General features: G+C 32.0%; 1 protein-coding gene across 6 annotated transcripts in view; it reads right to left on the bottom strand.

Annotated features, from left to right (window-relative positions):
* Positions 1-21,260, bottom strand: part of LOC105219273 (muscle calcium channel subunit alpha-1) — a 52,324-nt gene that overhangs the window by 29,474 nt on the left and 1,590 nt on the right. For 3 of the 6 annotated variants that reach the window (XM_011195289.3, XM_054235510.1, XM_011195288.3), the window contains exons 2-18: positions 19,786-20,179; positions 17,622-19,060; positions 17,180-17,411; positions 16,949-17,054; positions 16,752-16,891; positions 16,497-16,603; positions 15,036-15,188; positions 14,786-14,967; positions 14,199-14,718; positions 13,913-14,138; positions 13,641-13,851; positions 13,212-13,537; positions 13,010-13,068; positions 12,539-12,665; positions 6,877-7,006; positions 6,543-6,709; positions 5,928-6,015 (exon numbers count right to left, since the gene is read on the bottom strand). In XM_011195289.3, the coding sequence (XP_011193591.2) occupies positions 5,928-6,015; positions 6,543-6,709; positions 6,877-7,006; positions 12,539-12,665; positions 13,010-13,068; positions 13,212-13,537; positions 13,641-13,851; positions 13,913-14,138; positions 14,199-14,718; positions 14,786-14,967; positions 15,036-15,188; positions 16,497-16,603; positions 16,752-16,891; positions 16,949-17,054; positions 17,180-17,411; positions 17,622-19,060; positions 19,786-20,179 (4,607 nt within the window). Of the gene's footprint in view, positions 1-5,927; positions 6,016-6,542; positions 6,710-6,876; positions 7,007-7,771; positions 7,890-12,538; positions 12,666-13,009; positions 13,069-13,211; positions 13,538-13,640; positions 13,852-13,912; positions 14,139-14,198; positions 14,719-14,785; positions 14,968-15,035; positions 15,189-16,496; positions 16,604-16,751; positions 16,892-16,948; positions 17,055-17,179; positions 17,412-17,621; positions 19,061-19,785; positions 20,180-21,260 lie in introns of all 6 variants that reach the window. The other 3 variants (XM_029044931.2, XM_011195290.3, XM_011195291.3) reach the window with 1 other exon arrangement.

Below are 21,260 nucleotides of genomic sequence, written 5' to 3'. Positions count from 1 at the left end.
CTGGTCTTCGAAGACCGTTATGTGATGTCTTATTCTCGGCTAGACCAAAAGATCTTCCATCAGCCTTGGCAGTTGCGCAAGAGCTTCAAACCAGTCATATGCGTTATGAATTCGCAGAAGCATTTGCATTGGGTAACGCAAATAGGCCTCGTCGATCAAGACCATTTTTACAGCAATATTCGTCGGAAATAGCCAAAGGCCAGAATTTAAATAAACCAATCCCAATGGAAGTTGATAATGGTTCAAGCTTCTACGGGCAACATAATGATTTACGAAATGTATCTTTTCCGCAAAAGCCGTTTACCCCTAAATATAGCTTAGAAACACATAATCCCAATCCTTCTCCACCAGTAGCATTTAAACGTAGTAATAATCAATTACTATCTGATCGTTCGCCATTTCACAAGATACAGAAAGTAAATTTTATGCCAGAGGAAGAATTTCCTTTAAATGATTATGAACACCAAAGCATTGATAACGATTATAATCGCAATGAAGGAGCTCAGTATACTCATGATGAAGTTGTCACAGTATCAGAATGTGAGGATGAAATCAATTATTTAAACTGAATTCGCTCCTGCCTTTCATAACTAAAAAGGCTAGAAACGGTCAGGAGCTTCGCATTCTTATTGACACAGGTACGTCAAAAAATTATATTAAGCCATTACCATTTATTCAAGGAATTAAAACATTAGAAAACAGCTTTACACTAAAATCGATAAATGGTAAAAATATAATTAATAAAAAATGTCAAATAAACATATTGGAAAATACCTCAACGTTTTACTTATTACCAAGTCTTAGCACGTTTGACGGTATTATCGGGTACGATTTTTTGAAACAAATCGATGCGAAAATCGATACTGTTAGAGGCTATTTATTTTATCCACAAGGTAAAGTAAAATTACGTTTTCTTTCATGTGACCACGTAAATCTAGTTACCATAGAGGAAGATTCAGTACCAGTAAAATATCAGTTACAATTTCGTAAGATTATAAATAAAAATGTTAATGCTTTTGCTGATGCAGATAGAGCTTTACCATACAATACTAGAGTCCAGGCCCGAATTCGTACAACTACAGGTGATCCAATTTACACCAAAAGCTATCCCTATCCGATATCCGTAGTACCTTTCATTAACAATGAGATAAAATTGCTTCTTAAGGATGGTATCATTCAAGAATCTTGTTCGCCTTATATTTCCCCTGTGCATCGTTTCTAAAAAAGGTGTTGATGAAAATGGAAAGCCCAACTTACGTATGGTAATTGATTTTAGAATAATCAATGAAAAAACGATTCCTGACCGATACCCCATCCCAGATACGTCCGTGATATTAGCCAACCTAGGAAGTTCAAAGTTTTTTACAACTTTAGACCTAAAATCAGGATTTCACCAGATTATAATGTGTGAACAAGATAGGCAAAAAACTGCTTTCAGTATTAACAACGGGAAATACGAATTTTGTCGGCTACCTTTTGGCTTGAGGAATGCGCCCAGTATATTCCAAAGGACTATTGACGATGTTCTACGTGAGGTTATAGGAAAATTCTGTCATGTTTATGTCGATGACATAATCATATACTCCCCTGATGAAGAATCGCATTTGAAACATATCGATTATATTCTGCAAAAACTTGCAAATGCTGGAATGCGCGTGTCGCCGGAAAAGTCTAAATTTTTCAAAACGGAAGTGCAGTTTTTAGGGTTTCTTGTTTCCGAAAAAGGTATAAGAACTTGCGCAGATAAGGTCCGTGATATCATTAATTATGAAACTCCCAGAACGCTACGTGCCTTGCGTTCATTCCTTGGCCTGTCCGGCTATTATCGGCGTTTTGTAAAAGATTATGCCTCAATTGTCAAACCTTTAACTCTCTATCTTCGCGGTGAAAATGGTCGGGTTGGTACAAAAACTTCAAAACAGATAAAAATCAATCTAGACGACGAAGCCCTACGAGCTTTCGAAAAAATTAAGGATATTTTAGCATCCGAGGAAGTTTTACTCCAATATCCTGACTATAACCAAACATTTGAACTTATAACTGATGCCTCGTCCAAAGCACTAGGCGCGGTATTGTCACAAAAAGGTCGCCCAATAACTATGATATCGAGAACACTTTCGAAGAGTGAAGAAAATTATGCTGTAAATGAACGTGAATTACTTGCCATAGTGTGGTCATTGAAAACACTCCGCCATTATTTATACGGCATACAGGATATCAAAATTTTTACTGACCACCAGCCGCTAATATTTTCGATGTCAGAAAAAAATCCAAACAACAAAATGAAAAGATGGCGCGCGTTTATTGAAGAATTTTCGCCTAAGTTTTATTATAAACCCGAAAGTGAAAATAAAGTAGCGGATGCACTATCTAGGCAGTTTTCTCACAATTTAAATGAGACTGAATCTATTGAAACTGTGCACAGTGAAATATCGTCCAGTAATGTAATAAAGACAGTAAGGAGTTCCGTAAATCAGTTCAAAAACCAGCTATTGTTATCGAAATCAAGCTCATGCAGTAGAAGGACAAAGATTATTTTTCAAAAAATGATTTGACATACGATCACTTACAATTTAGTTGAAGAACTCATTCAGTGTTTAAAGTGCGCTGTTAACCCTAACGTTACCAACGGAATATACTGTAATCTTTCCATATTGGGTGAAGTACAAGGCTCTATATTATTAGCTTTTCCTGGTGTTAAATTTATTCATACTGAACTCCTCGTCATAGATTTAATCAATAAGGAAGACCAACTAGAAACTATGGCAACAGAGCACAATAGAGCCCACCGAGGGTTACATGAAAATGTTCAGCAAATATCTCGCGAGTACTTCTTTCCAAACATAAAAAAATTACTTAAAACACTGATTGGAAATTGCAAAATTTGTTTAGAAAATAAGTACCAACGTAAACCACCGGATCCAGTGATAGGGCGAACTCCTATTCCTAACAAACCAGGAGAAATCGTTCATATTGACGTATTTATAATTTCTAAACATTTATTTCTGATTTAGATAAATCTGATGTGTAGATAAATTTACTAAATTTGCTATAGTGAAGCCTATTGCGTCTAGAACCATGATAGATATCAGATATTCACTTTTAGAAACTTTGTTGGTATTTAAAAATACAAAAACTATCGTTTCCGACAATGAGAAAGCCTTAAAATCAACAACTATTATGACAATGCTTAGAGATAATTTTCCATTAGTCAGTTTTTCATACCAACGCTCCACAGTGAAAGCAATGGTCAGGTGGAAAGGTTTCATTCCACACTACTTGAAATTATTCGATGCATAAAGAAGCAGCAGCAACTTGATGATATTATTGAATTAGTACTATTAGCAACGCATAAGTATAATTGTAGTATCCATTCCGTAATTAACGCTAAGCCAATTGATGCGTTCCATGAGAGTTCAGAAGAATATTTAGAAAGTCTAAGAAAATTGTTAGTTGCAGCTCAAGAAAAAACTTTACAAAGGTGTAATGTAAATAAAACGTTAAGAACATATGATCCAGGTGAAAAGGTTTTCTTGAGGCGGAACAAAAGACTAGGCAACAAATTGGATAAAGTCTTTGTAGAGAAAATTATCGAGAAGGATATTGGTGCCGCAGTTTTAATAGACGGCAGAAGGATACACAAGAGCAATCTTCGATAAAGCATATAATTGCTGTAAACAATATAATAGAAATAAATTGACAAACTGAATTTAAAATATCAAAAAAATCTAACCACTTTTTTCATGTTTTGAAAGATCATATTTTTGTATCGCTGTAAAAACTATTAATTTAATAATCTAACATTGATCGTTATATAAAATTTACTGTACTTAACATAATTTAAGTTAATGCTCCCGCAAATATGTAGAATACTAATAACTGCACCAAAGTGCGCCAATCAACAGAAGCGTTCAACGTCAGCAATAGCCCGGTACAAAAGCAAATTTTACTTCGATCCGAGGACGTTCGATCTTAACAAGGGGGGTAGTTAACGTATCATCGATTAATAATCGATTTTGCTCCCAATTATCGTATGCTGGGTTATATTGGAGATCACTTTTGCTCCCCATTTCATATGCTGGGTTAAGTTAGTATTGATGATTGGTGTTAAAATGCAGGCTGCCAGCAACCTTGCATTAACAACAAAGTAAATAGCATTGATGACCTTCGCATTCCTCAATTTGAAGACGCCAAACAACAAGATTCCAGCACCTTTGGTTGAATAATTGACATAACAGTAATGGCAATTTTCAATGGAAAAATACTGGCGCTTGTTGGCGAATGTCAGTGAAATATTGAATGTAACAAGCGATCATCGAGCATTCTCAAAGTGGACATCAACGAGAGAAGTCATATCCTCATAGTGTAATTAGTTTTAATTATTGAAATTAATAAATAATTAAAATTTAGAATAAAAGTGAAATTGAATAAAAATATATGTTACAATTTATTATGGAATAAATGTAAAAAATATAATTTGTATAAGTTAGTATCCAAAATGGAAATATTATTATGACTAATATTATTATTTGAATGTTAATACAAAATTCATTCATATTGTTTAAATACACTTTCGTTATCTTTGGCACATTTGAATGTTTACGTGACGTATAAGAAATTAGTATGGTTTAAAATATCAATTCGAGGTTATATTTAAATATACAATACTTTAATGCTTAAGTTAACTATTCTTATTCTACAGAACATTTTATCATAAGTATGTTTGAATAATAAATAAAATAAAATTACAGCAATATGTACACGTTGTGTTTTAAAATACGCAATATTAAATATTAATTGCACTAAATTGAATTACTTAGATAAAAATACCTAACTACCGCAAAAATCTATTTGTTTAAAATATTGAAAAGTACATTGTTGGGCACATAATAATCATTTCTTTTGGTCAAGTAGCCCCTTGCAGAATTAAATACTTTGTATTCTCTTTACAAAAATAATTGTAATAAATAAATACAAATACAGTTGATCTCCTTTTTGCACGGTTAACTGGGACAGTAAATTACTCGTGTAAAAAAAAACCGTGCAAAAAAAATCAAATTTTTATATAAAACTCACTATTGGGACCAATTTAAGAAAAAAATCGTGCAAAAAATAGAAAACGTGTAAAAAATATCTAATTTTACATGAAATTCTATCTATTCGTTCAGTGAGAATTTTCACTGTTGTTGTTGTTATAGACTTTTCTGGTATTATATGTATGTACATATTACTGTTAGAAGGAACAAACAACAACTATTCTGGGAATAGTAAAAACATAATACTTTTCAAAGTTCCGTCATTAATCGCTGTGTCTTCTTTTTTCTTACTTCTTCATACAGCTTCATTTATTTGTTTACGTATTGAAATTGTTTCAACCTTTTCACTGGCTATCGAATCTAAGATTTGTATTTTTTAGTTTAAACCTAATTTAGAATTTATTAAATTCTATTAACAGCAATGGATTTGTGACGTATTGACGGACGGAATTTTGATTTTATTGCAAAAAAGTATACAATTAAAATAAAAAATCCGTGTAAAAAAATAAAACCGTGTAAAAATGGTAACTGGGAAGTGTTCAAAAACACCGTGTAAAAAAAACCGTGCAAAAAAAAACCGTGTAAAAAGGAGATCAACTGTATACATAAACGTATGTATGCGTTTACCGAAAAAATACACCAATCTTATATACATTTTTTTAATAATAATAACATCTGCGAAAGAAAATTCAAACCCCTACAGACGTATACAACTTATAAAAGAAATAAATATTTTATGAGTACCTAGTGTTGATTTCACACATTCCAGTTATATACTATTAATTTTTATAAATTATTTGTAAACTTGTAGGCATATTATTAGTTAAATATAACGTAAAGTTGTATAAAAAAATATAAAATATATTCATAAAATAGTCACTTTTTCCTTACCTTGAGTCCTTTGGCACGATTAATAGCACGCAGAGGCCTAAGAACGCGAAGTACTCTTAATATTTTCACGAATGAAATCGCATTCGAACTAAAATTAGAAAGGAAAAAAGAAAATTTGTAATGCTAATATATATAAGGGAAAATAATACTTAATGTAGAAGAAAATGCCATTTATAGTTATAATGCAAAAAAATTATTGCTTAAACGACCCTTTGGAATATTATGCTTTTATTTAATATTAACCTTATTTTAATTTAGTTTATATCACTAGGAAAGAATTCTTTGTCAAAAACCGAAATTTATTTTGTTTTATATTAAAAATAACGAACAGAGATACCGTCATTGGAGATCTATAACTCGAGAGACAGGAGTTTGGGTGAAATATCATACAAATGTTAATTTTAGAGCGATCGCTCAGTTATATCAAAGGCTTTTCAGCATATATAGTATGTATGTGTATATGAAACTTTATTTTAACTGCACAAATTCTACTCCCAATTTGAGTACCTAATGATCCTATTAATCCGAACTTAACCGTTTCTACGTTTATACAAAAATAGTGTACATAAGTATATAATTTCATTAAAGTTCAGTAAGTTATAGCGAAACACTTACCTGGACTGAATTGATATTAAGGAAACGCAGACTACAAGTAAATCAAGAAGATTAAATGCAGATCTACAAAAGGCTCCGTCGTGCAATACGAAGCCATATGAAATCAATTTTAGTAACAGTTCTATTGTGAAGACACCCGTGAAAAAAACATCAAATTTGTTAAGTACCTGTAAAATAAAAAATAAATTGATGATCAAGTGTGCAAGCGGTTATTCATTATTAAGAAGTACTTTGCAATCAAAAATAGAATTGAAACAAAAGGTACATCGTATTATGAACAAATTTAGATTAAAAAACAAATTTATTTTTAAATAGTTTAACTTTTTATTCATACTTTGTTGCGATCGGCATTTGGCCGTAATGGGTCCTCTGCTGCCAACATTGCCGATGAGAACATAATACAGCACAATATGACATTTCCAAAGTTACTATGATTACAGAGCCAGTGACAAAATACCCGAAACCTGTACAATTCAGAAAAGACAATCGGTAAGTTCACAGAATGTGAAACGGAATATTTGCAAAAATTGTGTTATAGAAATAAAACCCATACCAATAATTATAAACATGCAACTAACATGTGAGACCTTTCTAAGTGTTCTTTACATTGATTATATGCAAATTTTTGTATACTCTGTGCAACATTTTGCATAGTTTTTTTCACATATTTTTTTTTGTAACACCTAAAACTAGTCAGATATAGCGTTAAATATATAAAAATGTTCGGAAAGACTAGACGAGTTTAAATCCGAATGGCTGTCTGTTCGTCCGTCTGTGCGAGTAAACGATAACAAATCCGACGAAATCGAACTATAACTTTTCAAAGTTTTTTAGCGCCATTTTGAACAATAGCCCGATTTTGTCCATTTGCAATTATTGGATTGGATTGGGATAGTGCCAAAGACAGATAGACGGACATACCGCAATCAAGATTTTAACTCATCTCGTCATCATGAACCTTTTGATATATACAACCCTATATATGTACATATAACCGTTATGTAAACAAAACTGTTATACTCCCTGTACAATATGAGCGTAATAACCAATTTAGTAAGTAAGTTAAATGTCGTAAAAAAACGGAATCACTTGTTTATGTTTAATCGAAATATATGCCTAGCTAAGAAGACAATTTTTTTAAATTCTTCAACAGCTACAAGCTGCAAGCCTATACCTGTGTTAAAAACAACATAGCAACATAAACTAAAATCAATAAACAATTTAAAAACCTGTTCGTTTGAGACATTATGAAGAAAGATGAACCCTCTGGAATGGGCTGAATTTTTGTAGCTGTATTGACTTCAGACATACGTCTTGGTCTGGCTGTAATGACATCTTCATCGTCTTCTTTATATATATGTATATGGATTTAATTGATTTAGTTTTCGAAGTTTTAGGAGTTATTCCAAATGTTGTTTGAAATCAAACCATTTTTGAAAATAAAAAATATAATTTGAAATAGCATATAAATAAGGAATAAAAATGTAATAAACAATGCAGATATATATTTTGTTCTATTTAGAGAGAGAATAAAACTTTTACTGCTTAGGGAGCAATATTATGCAGACAAGCCAAATACTTCTTGTTTATGAAACTGGTAAAAGTATGTGGATTTTAGTTCTACGGACTTTAATTCTTTTTTTTTTTTGGTATTATTATATGCATATATATTCGAATGCGGGAACGTGTGAACAGACACTAAGGAATTGGAATATGAATTGAATGCAAAAATTATAGAAGAACAAATAACGACTGAGGTTTACCACTAGCTTTTGTTGTTCAAAACTACTAGTGCAGTAACTTCTTAACGGAAAACACCAGAGACACAAACTTCTATTATATGACCACTTATGGGTCAAATACCATATCTCAGGAACTGCTCAACCAATATCATCAATATTTTGTGGAAAGGGGATCTCTTACTCTAATAATGTAAAACTGTGCTAAAAATGGACAAAATCGAGTCAATACTTCCCCTAGTTCCCGTATACATATGAATGGTTCAATCAAATATGAATCCAACTATGTTTTATGAAGTAAACAGAGAAATTTATATTTCAAAATTTAATAAAATCAAAAAAGTGAAACAAATATACTTTAAGTGACAACGACGGACTAAATTTCAAAGGTGTAAAAGATAAATACAGTGACAGACATTCGTTTAAACGCAGCCTTATTTTTCATTTTATTCCTTCTTTCTCTTTTATTAATGTCCTGCTTAAAATAAATTCTTGCTAGGCTAACGTGAGTTTGTTTGTAGTGCAAAAACCTTGGTTCGTTGTTGTTGTTATATATAATGCAATTTTTTTAATAATATTGTGCTGAAAATATGGCGTGTAAAACTTTATATTCGCCAGATAAATCAAATTAAAAATCAAACCACTAAACAAATTTTGAACCGCATAAAAAGTAAAAGATTGTGTTTTCCGATAATCTTTGGTGGTGGCAGCGTTATGGTTTGGGAGGCATTTTAATCGAGAGGTAAAGAAAAATAATGCTTTATTGAACTGTATAAGAGCTCAAATTGGGCATTAATGGAATCTTAGGAATATTAAGATCATACGAAACTGAAACATTTAGTGAATTCGATGCCAAATCGTGAAGTTATTAATAACAAGTAAGAAAAGGCTAAGTTCGAGTGCAACCGAACATTTTATACTCTCGCAATTTATAGCTACATTTTTATTAAGATAACACACAATTAGACCCATATATTCGGTATAAAGTCCAATAGGAGAACGAAAATCATCATATATAGTATATAGGCTGAGGTAATGCCTGAACCGAATTCTCTCATTTTCTTCACCAACATACATTATATCTAAGATTATATGTTCATTTAATTTGGCTAAGATATTTCCTATATTAACCGATTTATAAGCTATTAAGCCCATCGTATTTTTAAAAATCCTTTAACTAGGTATATGAGAGCTAGGGGAAGTAGTGACCCGATTTTAACCATTTCTGGTACAGCGACACACTATTAGAAGAAAAAGACTTTCTCTGAATTAAATTAAGATATCTGAGAGATTTACCGATATTTTCTGTGAAAATTTTTATAAGGCATATTCGATATCAGGGGCATTGAAAAGTTATAGCCCAATTTCGTAAGTTTTTTCACAAGTAATGCCACAGATCATATACAGTATTTGTGTAAAGTTTTATTTTGCTATCTTCTTATGTATATATTATAAAGTGAAGGAATAAGATGGAATTCAAAATTGAGTTATATAACTCCCATATGGGAAGTTGTCGTGGTTGTGAACCGATTTCATCCATATTCCAAACGTGTCATCAAGGTGTCAAGATAATATTATGTACCGAATTTCATTGAAGTCTGTCTCGTAGTTCCTGCGATATGGGTTTTGCCCCATAAGTGGGCGATGCCACGCCCACATTTGTAAACAAATCTGAGTGTAGCTTATTGGGGGTCGGGATTACGCACACTTCCCCAAAAAAGTTACATCCAAATATGGCCCTTACAAGGACGATCCTTTGCACTAAATTTTACTTTTATAACTTTATTTGTGGCTTAGTTATGACACTTTATGTGTTTTCGGTTTTCACCATTTTGTGGGCGTGGCAGTGGTCCGATTTTGCTCATTTTCGAAAGCAACCCTCGCACGGTCCCAAGGAACATACCACCAAGTTTCGTAAAGACATCTCAATTTTTACTGAAGTTATCCGTTATACGGACGAACGGACGGACAGACAGACATTCGGATTTTGACTCGTCTCGTGACCCTGATTATTTTGATATATATAACCCTATATCTAACTCGTTTAGTTTTATGACTTACAAACAATTGTTATGTGAACAAAACTATAATACTTTCTTAGCAAATTTTGTTGCGAGAGTATAAAAATGCAATATCAATTAATTATTGAAAACTTAATAAATATGAAAATATGAGACATTTAATTGATGCGTTTAAACGAATGTCTGCCTCTTTTTTATCATATTACAGTAAAACCTGCAGTTCAGCACTTTTTGTCCAAGTTATGCGAGTGTCCATGTTATAAAGAAATGTTTTTTTTCTTATTTTATTGGCTTTATTTAAAAAACTGAGCAAAAACGAACATTGAACTCAATAAATATAAAAAAACACAAAAATTAACACAAATCAAATATGCGTAATTGTGTAATAGCTAATCCATAAAAATAAGAAAAATTGCATTAAATATAACAACAACAATTAACCTTGGTTTTTGCGCTACAAACAAACTCCCGTTAGCCTAGCAAGCAATACAACATATAATTTGTTTTAAGCAAGTCATTAATAAAAGAGAGAAAATGAAGCAAAATGAAAAATAAGGCTGCGTTTAAACGAATGTCTGTCACTGTAAATATGTCAATATAAATACAATCAAAATCTCTCTTTGGCTGTCTGCATAAGAATGTTTTAATAATAGTTTTGGCGCAATTCCTTGAGAAGGGCTGTCTATAAAAAGAAAATTAGTACTCACGGTTCGTTGCATTTTACACGTAATGTATGTATTTGATTATGAAAAGAATTATTTAAATTTGAACAATTTAATGTAATCGTTATAAGAGGGCCACTTATTTTCAATCGCTTTTGTTACGAGTTGATTAATTTTGTGGTAGTTGTTAAGATATACATATACATCTGAGATTCATAACGATATCTCAATTTTTGCAAAAATGGAATTTTATATACATAGATAGCCAGTCTAGTATCTTCCTTTTTGATGCTAACAAAAACCGTTACATGAACAAAATTAGTCTACTTTGTGCAACAATGTGAAAGAAATTCAAATGTGGCGACAATTGTATTATTTCCAGTAGATTATGTATTGTCCGAAATAAAAAAAATTAAAACACAATTTATGCATATTCTGGATACAGTTAGTACAACGTACTTAAGATACATTGTAAAATATTTTAAGTAGGTTTAATACCGTTCAGTTAACTAAAACATATCACGAACTGTGAGTACAATTTTCCCTTAGATACATAGATTTCAAATAATGTACATATTTATAGCTAACTTTTCATTAATGTAACTTAAATGTGAGTAAGGCTAGATGACATAATTTAATTAACTCAACATATAACACATTAATAACTTAGTTAATAATTACAAATTGAAATACATAAATAAACGAGTATGTGCAAATGTATGATGTAGTTCGCATCTGGTGAAAATTATACTACACAAGAGAAATAATAGTTTAAAACTGAAAGTCAACTGAAATCTAACTAGATGAAAAATATACACAATACAACAAATAAGTTGTGTTTAAGATGTAGAAATGATTCTGATCTAATAATTTTAACCGACCGCATAAACGGAAAACGGTTTTATTAACAAAAATAGTTATCCCCAAAAATAATTTTCCTTTAAAGTATACATATGTGCATAACCCCAACTGTATACGTGAAATGCCAAAAAATCACATTGCAGTAACATAATAATGATTCATTTAACGTCGCAATTATATAAATATGGCAATATAAGTTAAACGAGCGTTCTGCGACAATATTGCTATATGTCTAATATTTTATCATTAAAGATTTGTGCTGTTGATTTCTGAAACAAAACCGTGAAATGTAAAATAACACATACATATTTTAATATTACCTCAAATTATATTTTAATCTTATATTTTAAAACAAATAAACGCTTTGAATTATCACCTGATTGTGAATTGCGTAAACTTGCCATCGTTGCCACTGAAAAAGGTGCCGCATATTTGCAAGATTGTCGTCAAATAAAATGCATGTAAAAATGAACAGCTATTTTACAATATTGCTATTTCGTGATATTGCCATACGTTTGCGCGACGTTAAATGAGTACCACTAATTTTACAATGTTAAAATTATTCATACTGCAATTCTAAAACATTTCTATTATTTTGAATATACTAAAACTTTGCTTTCTTTTTTGCAACATATATTTTCATTAAAGTAATGTGTAACAGGTATGTTAAAGCACATGCACAAAAAAGCTGCTTGATGTCTTTGTTTAATTACCTGTTTGTGTTACTAAATATAAAAAATGAACTTCCTTGTGGCATTGGTTTTTTAGTCTTCTTAATGCTGATTTCAGAGAGACGTCGAGGTCGTGCAGTTGCTCGAGGTGTTACTTCGGAACGGGATTCTAAACATTGTTAATAAGGATTTTAATGATAATGAATATTACCCTAAGCGCTCAAATTTTATAAAAGTTAGTTGGAAAAGCATTTATGTTTATAAATTTCATAGGAATACATCTGACTGTGCAAATGCATGTACATAGCAATTTACATAATGAATGAATCTATAATTTGTAGACACACATATATTAAATAAAATAATTACTTAAAATTTATCTAAACAAAAGTAGTTTCAAAGGTCTTAAAGTCTCCTTTAGATTTTGCTTAATTATTAATTACTTAATTATTAAACGAAATACTTAAAATTTCCAACTTGTGTGGTTTAAGGTTTAAGGTACTGCAGTCTTACCTTCCTGATCCTCATCACATATTTCATCCTCTTCATCTTCAGAAGGAGTCTCCTCATCCCTGATATTACATATTCGGGAAATAAATATACATTGATTGGATAGAAAATAATGCATTTCTTGTTGTTAAAAACTCAAAAAAATATTTAGATTGCTATATGGGTATACCGTCGGTGGTGAATAATTCACCAAAAATGTACTTACAATTTTTCAATTTCAATACAATGTCCGTCCACATCGATTTCTATATTCATATTTTCCTCTTCCTCACCTTCAATAGTTGGAGTAGGGCTATGCGACTTGTTATTTTTACCATCATCGATTTCTTCTTCCTTTTCGATTGTTGTTAAAGAATCTGCATCAGCCAGATTATCAACAGCAATGGCCAAGAAAACGTTCAGCAATATATAATTGCCGCATATGAATAAAATTATAAAATATATGCATGCCAATGCTCCAAATGTCTTTATTCCTCCATAGGCAAGTATTCCGTCATACATGACAACGTTCCAGTCCTCACCAGTAAGAATCTAAAACGTAAATTTGACAAAAGATTAACGACTATTTTGCTTTCGAAGTCAATAATTCGGTATCTGGGCCTTGAAAAGTTGTGGTCAAGTATACAAATATTACCTGAAATACAGTTAATAAACTTTGCCAAAAGCAATCGAAATTCCAACGAGGTTTTTCTTCTGACGGTTTAAAGTTAAATTTTCCTCCAAAGACTTGCATACCCAAAAGAGCAAATATTACTATGAAAAGAAACAGCAATAGTAAAAGGGAAGCGATTGACTGTATTGAATTCAATAATGAAGCCACAAGATTAGAAAGAGATCGCCAATATCTGTAAAACAAATAGATAAAATTTACAAATCTTATCCGACAGACAGGCAATTTCAACTTACTTTGTGACCTTGAAAACTCTTAAAAGCCGAACACAACGTAATACTGATACTCCCAACGGTGGCATTATACCGGTGTTTGTTAGTATTGTTTCCGTTATACTACCAATCACAACAAAACAATCGAAACGATTAAACAACGACACAAAATAGCCTTGAAATCCCAAACTGTACATTTTAAGCATCATTTCACAAGTAAATAATCCAATGAAGAAAATATTTGTATACTCTGTAAGTCGAATTTTTTGATGATATGACGACTGAGAAGAAATGTAAATGAAATAAATACCTTGAAAGTTATCAAGCCAAATTGGTTGGTCGTAATGTTCGGTAGCAAGTACACCGGTATTTAAAAACACTAACATTATAATGAGCCAATAAAAAGCTTGAGATTTTACAGCTTTCCTACAGGACCGCCTCATTCTACGGTTCAGACGATCTATATCTTTTTTCTTCTTACGCCACCAAGATTCAGTTGTTTGAATTTCTTGACATTCTTCTTCCATTTGATCCATTGAATTTGTCTCATTGGCTTGTTTTGTTTTTCCATCTTGCATTAAACTTCCGTCGACATCTGGTTCAATATCTTCCGCTTGGGTAATCCAATCAAGATAGCCGCGCACATCCTCCTCGATCTGTTGTTTCTCCCTAAGTTTTTGAAAGTCTCCACGATTTTTTGCTTTTGTACGCTCTTTTGAAAATTCACCAGACAGCACACCAAGAATTAAGTTCATTACGAAAAAAGCACCTAATATAACCATTGAAACAAAATAAATCCATTGCCATGTACTGCCCATGGCATCTTGAATCTATTACATAAATATGAATACAATAAAGTTACAAAGGTTAAATCAATATGTGGATGGTCTATCTTACATTATATAGCACATCTGTCCAACCTTCTAAAGTAACACACTGAAACACGGTCAGCATAGCCAAACCAAAGTTGTCGAAATTAGTAATACCATAATTGGGGCCGTCCCATTTTTCATGGCATACATATCCTGCTGCACATTGAAATCCGTTTCCACAGGGGTGTTCATCTTTCATATATTCGCCTTTATTTGATAAAATAAATAATACAAATTATAATATTATTTATTACATCCTCATATAAATGACTAACCAGTGTCAGGACGAAGACAAGTTTTGTGCAATTTTCCAGAAAACAGTTCTAATCCAATGATTGCGTATATGATAATGACAAACAAAACTAGTAAAGCAATATGTAACAGCGGTATCATTGCTCGGAGGATCGAATTCAACACAACCTGTAAGCCTTTAATTAATGGCAGTTAGTTAAACATTTATTTATAAATAGAAATCGAAAAAAATAAAAAAATATATATTGATCTTTAATAATATAACAAAAAGCTAATACTTCCACAAAATATTTTAATATTATATTATTATATACATGTTGTAATATACACTTATGTATCTCATTTTTATTATTCGGCCCTATTCCCGTTGTCGTTGTCGTTTTAATAGTCGTTTCTAAGTCGTTGTCGTTCTTATCGTCGTTTCGTTCCTAAATTGGTATTCTTGAAGTATATCGTAACGCCTAAGAAAAGTTATCGAAATTTGTCTACATATTTTATATAGTATACTTTAAGGAGCTCTTTTCCCATATAAAAATTTCTTTCTTATGCAACGAGACACATTTTTAAAGCAGTCCTTAATGGATTTTATGCTATCTATATTGACTCTAAACAACGTTATCACTTTAATTATTTTACTTAAGTACAGCAATGTTAGTCTTCCATCTTTATTTGATTTTTTAAAAGAAGTAGTGGTGACATCTGCGTCCTCCAAACTTTTTTCTAAAACATGTTATACTTCCAGCGTCTCATGCTCCTTGCTTCTGGCTAATCCGACTACTCTAACTAGTGGTCCAGCCAAAGGAGACATGGGTATCTGTTTATTAACTCCTCCTCTTGTTGGAGTACTATTTTTTTCTTCGTTTTGAATTTTAAGATCTTTCATATCTTAAATATATTCTTAAATATTAAAAATGCAGTTTTATTAATGCCAACAATTTCCGACGAGAGATGGCGGTGGAATGGATTTATTTTTTTTTTTTAAGAAAAAAATATCCCTCCCAAAAAATCGAAATTTAAAGGATTTATCCCTTTTCTAAAGTCTTTGGCATATGCAGGATATTTTTCCATTTCAGAAATTAAAATTTCAAACTGTCCGATTTGGAATTTTCATCTTCACTTCAAATATTCCTTCAAACAACCGCGTCGTTTCTATGTCGCTCACAATTATAGCAACGACAAAAAACGACTGTTTCTATGTCGTTTCTATAGTCGTTTCAAATTGGGGAATCTCAATTTATTTTCGATAAATGTCGTTAACGCCAACCGGAATGCCAAATAGGCGTTTTTAAGTCGTTTTAAAACGATAACGACAACGGGAATAGGGGCGATTATCACAATTTCTACAAATGGAAAATTCTATTGGATTTATTTTTCCTCAATAAAAACAATAAAGTTTTACAAATTGAGTCTTAATTACGGCGAGTTTATATTGTACTATTCAATTTATGTGTTACCATATTAATAAAGTTCACGAAAAAACTTACTTGGGACACCAGAAACTAGTCGAAGAGGTCGTAAAACTCGAAAAGCTCTTAGAGCTTTTACATCGAAGCCTTCCTTCATAAGATTCGAAAGAACAGTACTTATCATGCTATCAAAAAAGTATTGGAAGCATTATTATCATTAAATTCTTTACTTCTACTACATATAGCAATGTATAAAAGAGTTAACAAAACATTAGCAATACATTTTTATCATATAATGCAATTTAACTGAACGAGTACACTACTACTACTTACCCTATAACCACAATAAAGAAATCTAAAATATTCCATCCATTTCGCAAATACGAGCCGCTATGTAGTAAAAATCCATACGCAATTATCTTCATTACACATTCTGCTGTAAATATTACTAAAAATATGTATTCTATCTTTTCCTGTAAGGAAATTTAAAAGGATAATAAACATTATTGTATTGAGATCATAAAACATACCAAAGCCTGATTGGTTACATTAGAATCGCTATATGGATACGGTGTATAAACTGCTAAAGCAACACAATTTGCAAAAATGGTTAATAATATCAAATACTCAAATGGTCTGTATTGATTGGAAATGTACGTTTTACAATTTAGGAAAATCGTATGAAATCTATATTCCGTATGCATGTACATTAGTAAATACGATTTATTTTTTAGCATAATATTAATATTTAAAAAGGATGCTTCCACTCGACTATACTGATACATAAGGCGCGAAGTGGGTTTTTTACCCCCAAACAAAATAAAACTCTTTGAGGGCGATCAGGTTGTGGTTTTCCTCCTCTTCTTTGTGGTCGCTTTTGCGTTGCATTAATCCCTGTCTTTTGCTGATTTATTCCACCTCCAATTATTGTGCCATTTATAGTTTCTGGAATGTTTGATGTCCCAAGATTCTCAGCTCCTATCGGTCCATTTGCTAAAAATTTAAACGACCACGTTTCAAAGCATAAAATAAATTAATGTCAATGTCAGCAATCGCTTAGGGTATTGAGTTTGACTTTGCTACTAGAATACTCAACTGAGAAACAATATAATATGATATATTATATAATATAATATATTAATATGTCTCAACGTATCCTTTGATAAACTTATTATTCATACTCATAATATTTTTCAAACATACCAATTGTGTGTTGCGTTGTTGGCTGTCCTTTATCATAACTTTCATTGCCTACTAAACCATTGTTGTTTGTCCGCTTAATTGCTCCTCCGTCAGATCCACCTAATTGCTCTCGATTACTTTCAAGATCCATGTTTCCATAAATATCTTTAGAATGTTGGTCAGATAAGAAAGTCTCTGATATATCAAAATAATTCTTGGCGTTGTCTTCGTTTACATAAAATTTTATTAATGGATGCGATAAACAATCAATTTGTTTGTTATGGCTCCAAGTCTGGAATTCTTTATTGCAAGAGTCTAATTTAGTGTTTAATTTTTCGATCCCTCCGCGCCCTATAAAGACGTCAACATTTGAATTTTCTGAAGTTAAATCGATTATATTATCTTCCAAACTCCCACATTCAGCATCGGAGTCAGCAAAATAATCCTTTGAACGCAATAATTGCAGTTCGCTGCAACTATCACAATCAGTGATATCATCTGAACCGTGTCTTAAAATCGTTTTAAGTTCCGATATAGGTGCTTGTGATTCTATCTCAACCAAAAAATTTGATTTACAGTCGGAATAACTTTTTTGGGTTAAAAAAGTCTGCTCAGGTACGTCCCAGCTTAGCCGTATAGTTTTATTATGTTGGCACTGGTCTTCAAGTTGAGAATGATGTAAAGCCGGTGGTTGAGCTTCCGCAATGTTACTTGAAGAGTCACAATCACCCAAAAAACTGCTTAATATGCCAACACCAAAACCATGCAATGTACTGTTATCACCTGTTATATCACAATTACAACTATTACTACTACTGCTACTCCTACTTCTACTCCTGCTTTTAACAATATTTCGTTTGTCGGTGCTACTACTGCTACTTTCACTGCTATTTACGTTTGCATTAATTGTGTTGCAGGCATTTTCTAAATTATCGCACTGATTATTATAGGATTTATGTCCTTTTCCATTGGTATTTGGTTTTATGTTATCGTTGCTATTCGTGTAGCTTTTTTTTGGCGAAGCTTTTGAAAGGTCTGTTATTTGTTGAGCTGACTGTGATTGCTTTCCTTCTTGTAGTGTCAAAAACTGCCTAGTAAAATCTTCATTACTACTTGAATTTATTGTTTTTACGATGTTATCACTAATTCTTTTTTTAGTTTGTTCGCTGCTAAACTTATTTTTTGACAAATCTGTGTCAGTGCTTGTTAATTTGTAAATTTGGCTAGAACTCTTGGGAATTACTGATATTGATGGTACTTGGGTTAAATATATCGCTGAGTTTGCGTTTGAGCGTCCATATAACTTCACTTCTTTGTTAGTATCGATTGATTTTCTTTTGCTTAATCTCCGATCATCATCGAAATTTCTATCTGTTTCATCCAGCCATAGATCAGTTGATTTACTGTTGACATCATCCGTTTCATATACTCCGTAGTTGGTAACCAAATATCGTGTTTGCCTAAAAATGCAGGATACAAGAGGATGGGTTGGTCTTTACCAATTTATTATAACTTAAAGATATCCCACACCAAAAGGAGCAGGATTGTACGAAATGGAATTCATTGATATGTTTGAACTGAACCTTAAATTATAAGTACATAGAGTGCTCAGAAAACAGACTGAATGAAATGTATGAATATCATTATAAATTATGCATGGTGAAACACGACAAATTACTGAATAATTCTTATTTCTTCTCTTTTTACTCAATACCAGCCATGGCCTTAAAACATTTCATCGACAGCGAATAAAGACGATCCATTCCCTTATTTCTAGAAATGTCACTAGGAGACAAGCCGAACCGATATTATATGTGAACACTCAGCAAACAACGCCGTTAGAAGCGATAAACTTTCAATGTTTATAAGGAAAATATACCCAACTTAATTTCATTAATACGAGTATATGCATTTTGCAAATTGGCTGATATTTTCGTTACAAAATTAATTGGACCAGTTAAGTAAAATAATCTGATGAAATCAAAAATGGTCTCATGTGGAAAATGTGCAGGTTTGGTTGTAAAATCTAAAACTATATCAAAAGGATGTCAAGTGAATGTTATTTACTGACTGACTACATTTTATGACATCTAGTTCGGAACTAAAGAAACATATGCTGGAAAAGTTAATTGACATTGCTACGCTTGGCTTAAATTAAGTATAGTGCTATATTTATTTTACTTACTTTGATGGAGATTCGGTATGATATTGTTCAGAAACCAAATCAATACTTTCTTGGGAAAAATGGTTTCTGACACAAAAGCTGTTATCATTGATTTTATTTCGCCCACTTTGTTTTAAAGTAAAATTTTGATTTCCGTAGATAAAAAGTGACCCACACGGTATATCGATTTCTTGACTGCTGTTCCTTATGTCGTTTTGTCTTTTAAAGCTATGTTGAGGTTGACGCTGATGGATTTCTAATTCCGAAGCTATTGTATTTATATTATTAGTTTGATTAAGGTTTTCAGTTTCTCGCCTACGTCGTATATTTGTATTACTACTATTATGTTTAAACTTTCGTTCGAACTCCTCTAACACTCCATTTGGACTCGGTTTATGTTGTCCACATATCTCGTCTGAAAACACGAAGTAAACATAATGTAATATTTTTAATGCATTGTCAGCCTATATATATATATATATATAATATATATATGTATATTCACGTTTGTACGTTCACTAATTTTGATACAATATCTTACATATTGACCGATATACAGTCATATATCCCACCGAATGTTGGAATTTAAGTATTTGAGTGTTAAGAGAAGTGTTGACCTGGTTTTATCAGGGAAATATACTCTCTTAATATCATAAAATGACTCATAAATGGACCGATAGTTTCTGTATAATGTCAGCCATAAGCACTGAGTTCCTCATATTCGTGGCAATGATCCGATTTCGCCTATCTGCAATACCAACCCTCTCACAAAGACAATTAACACGTGTACCAAGCTTCATTCAGTATTCAAATTTTTATTGATGTTAAAGGCTTGCGTATGGACAGACAGACATCCGAAATTCAACTCGTCCCTTCAAAAGACGAATTCGAAATTGGATAATAACTTCTCAAGACGCAAGATACCGAATATGACGACCTCAATATATTTAGCTTAAACTTAGAGGGCGTCTTCTTCTGATACTAATATGTCCTGGAGCTAAAATTAAATAAAATCGGATGAATACCGAATACAAGGATCAAGTTGGCTTTATTTCGTATGTTTCGGTGAAATATAGGTGTGGAGTGGGTAAAATGTTCTCATATACTAGCACCCATATACTATATATAATGATTTTCGCAATACTAGTGTAGTTTATGACGAATACATGGGTCAAATAGTGTGTTATCTTAATATAATTGCGTGACAAGTTCTCGCCATATAGACCATCCCTAGCCCTAATATAACCAATATAATGATGAGATCGATATATTAGCGTTCATACATACAATTATCTTGACTTCCTTATGTTGCTGGTTGAAAACAGACTACAACCTCGCCTATTTCTTGTATGACACCATTTTAAATTCAAAAAATTTTAATAAGAGACCGGAGCTTTGGTCACACTATCCTCCATTTTCAGAAAGGCTGGGGCATGGCTCATCAACAATCGACAATATTTATTTATATTTAAAAACTTGCAAACAGATTTACCTCC

The sequence above is a fragment of the Zeugodacus cucurbitae genome, chromosome X (assembly GCF_028554725.1).
Source record: "Zeugodacus cucurbitae isolate PBARC_wt_2022May chromosome X, idZeuCucr1.2, whole genome shotgun sequence".
NCBI lineage: Eukaryota > Metazoa > Arthropoda > Insecta > Diptera > Tephritidae > Zeugodacus > Zeugodacus cucurbitae.
This window is presented reverse-complemented; position numbering and strand designations above follow the sequence as displayed.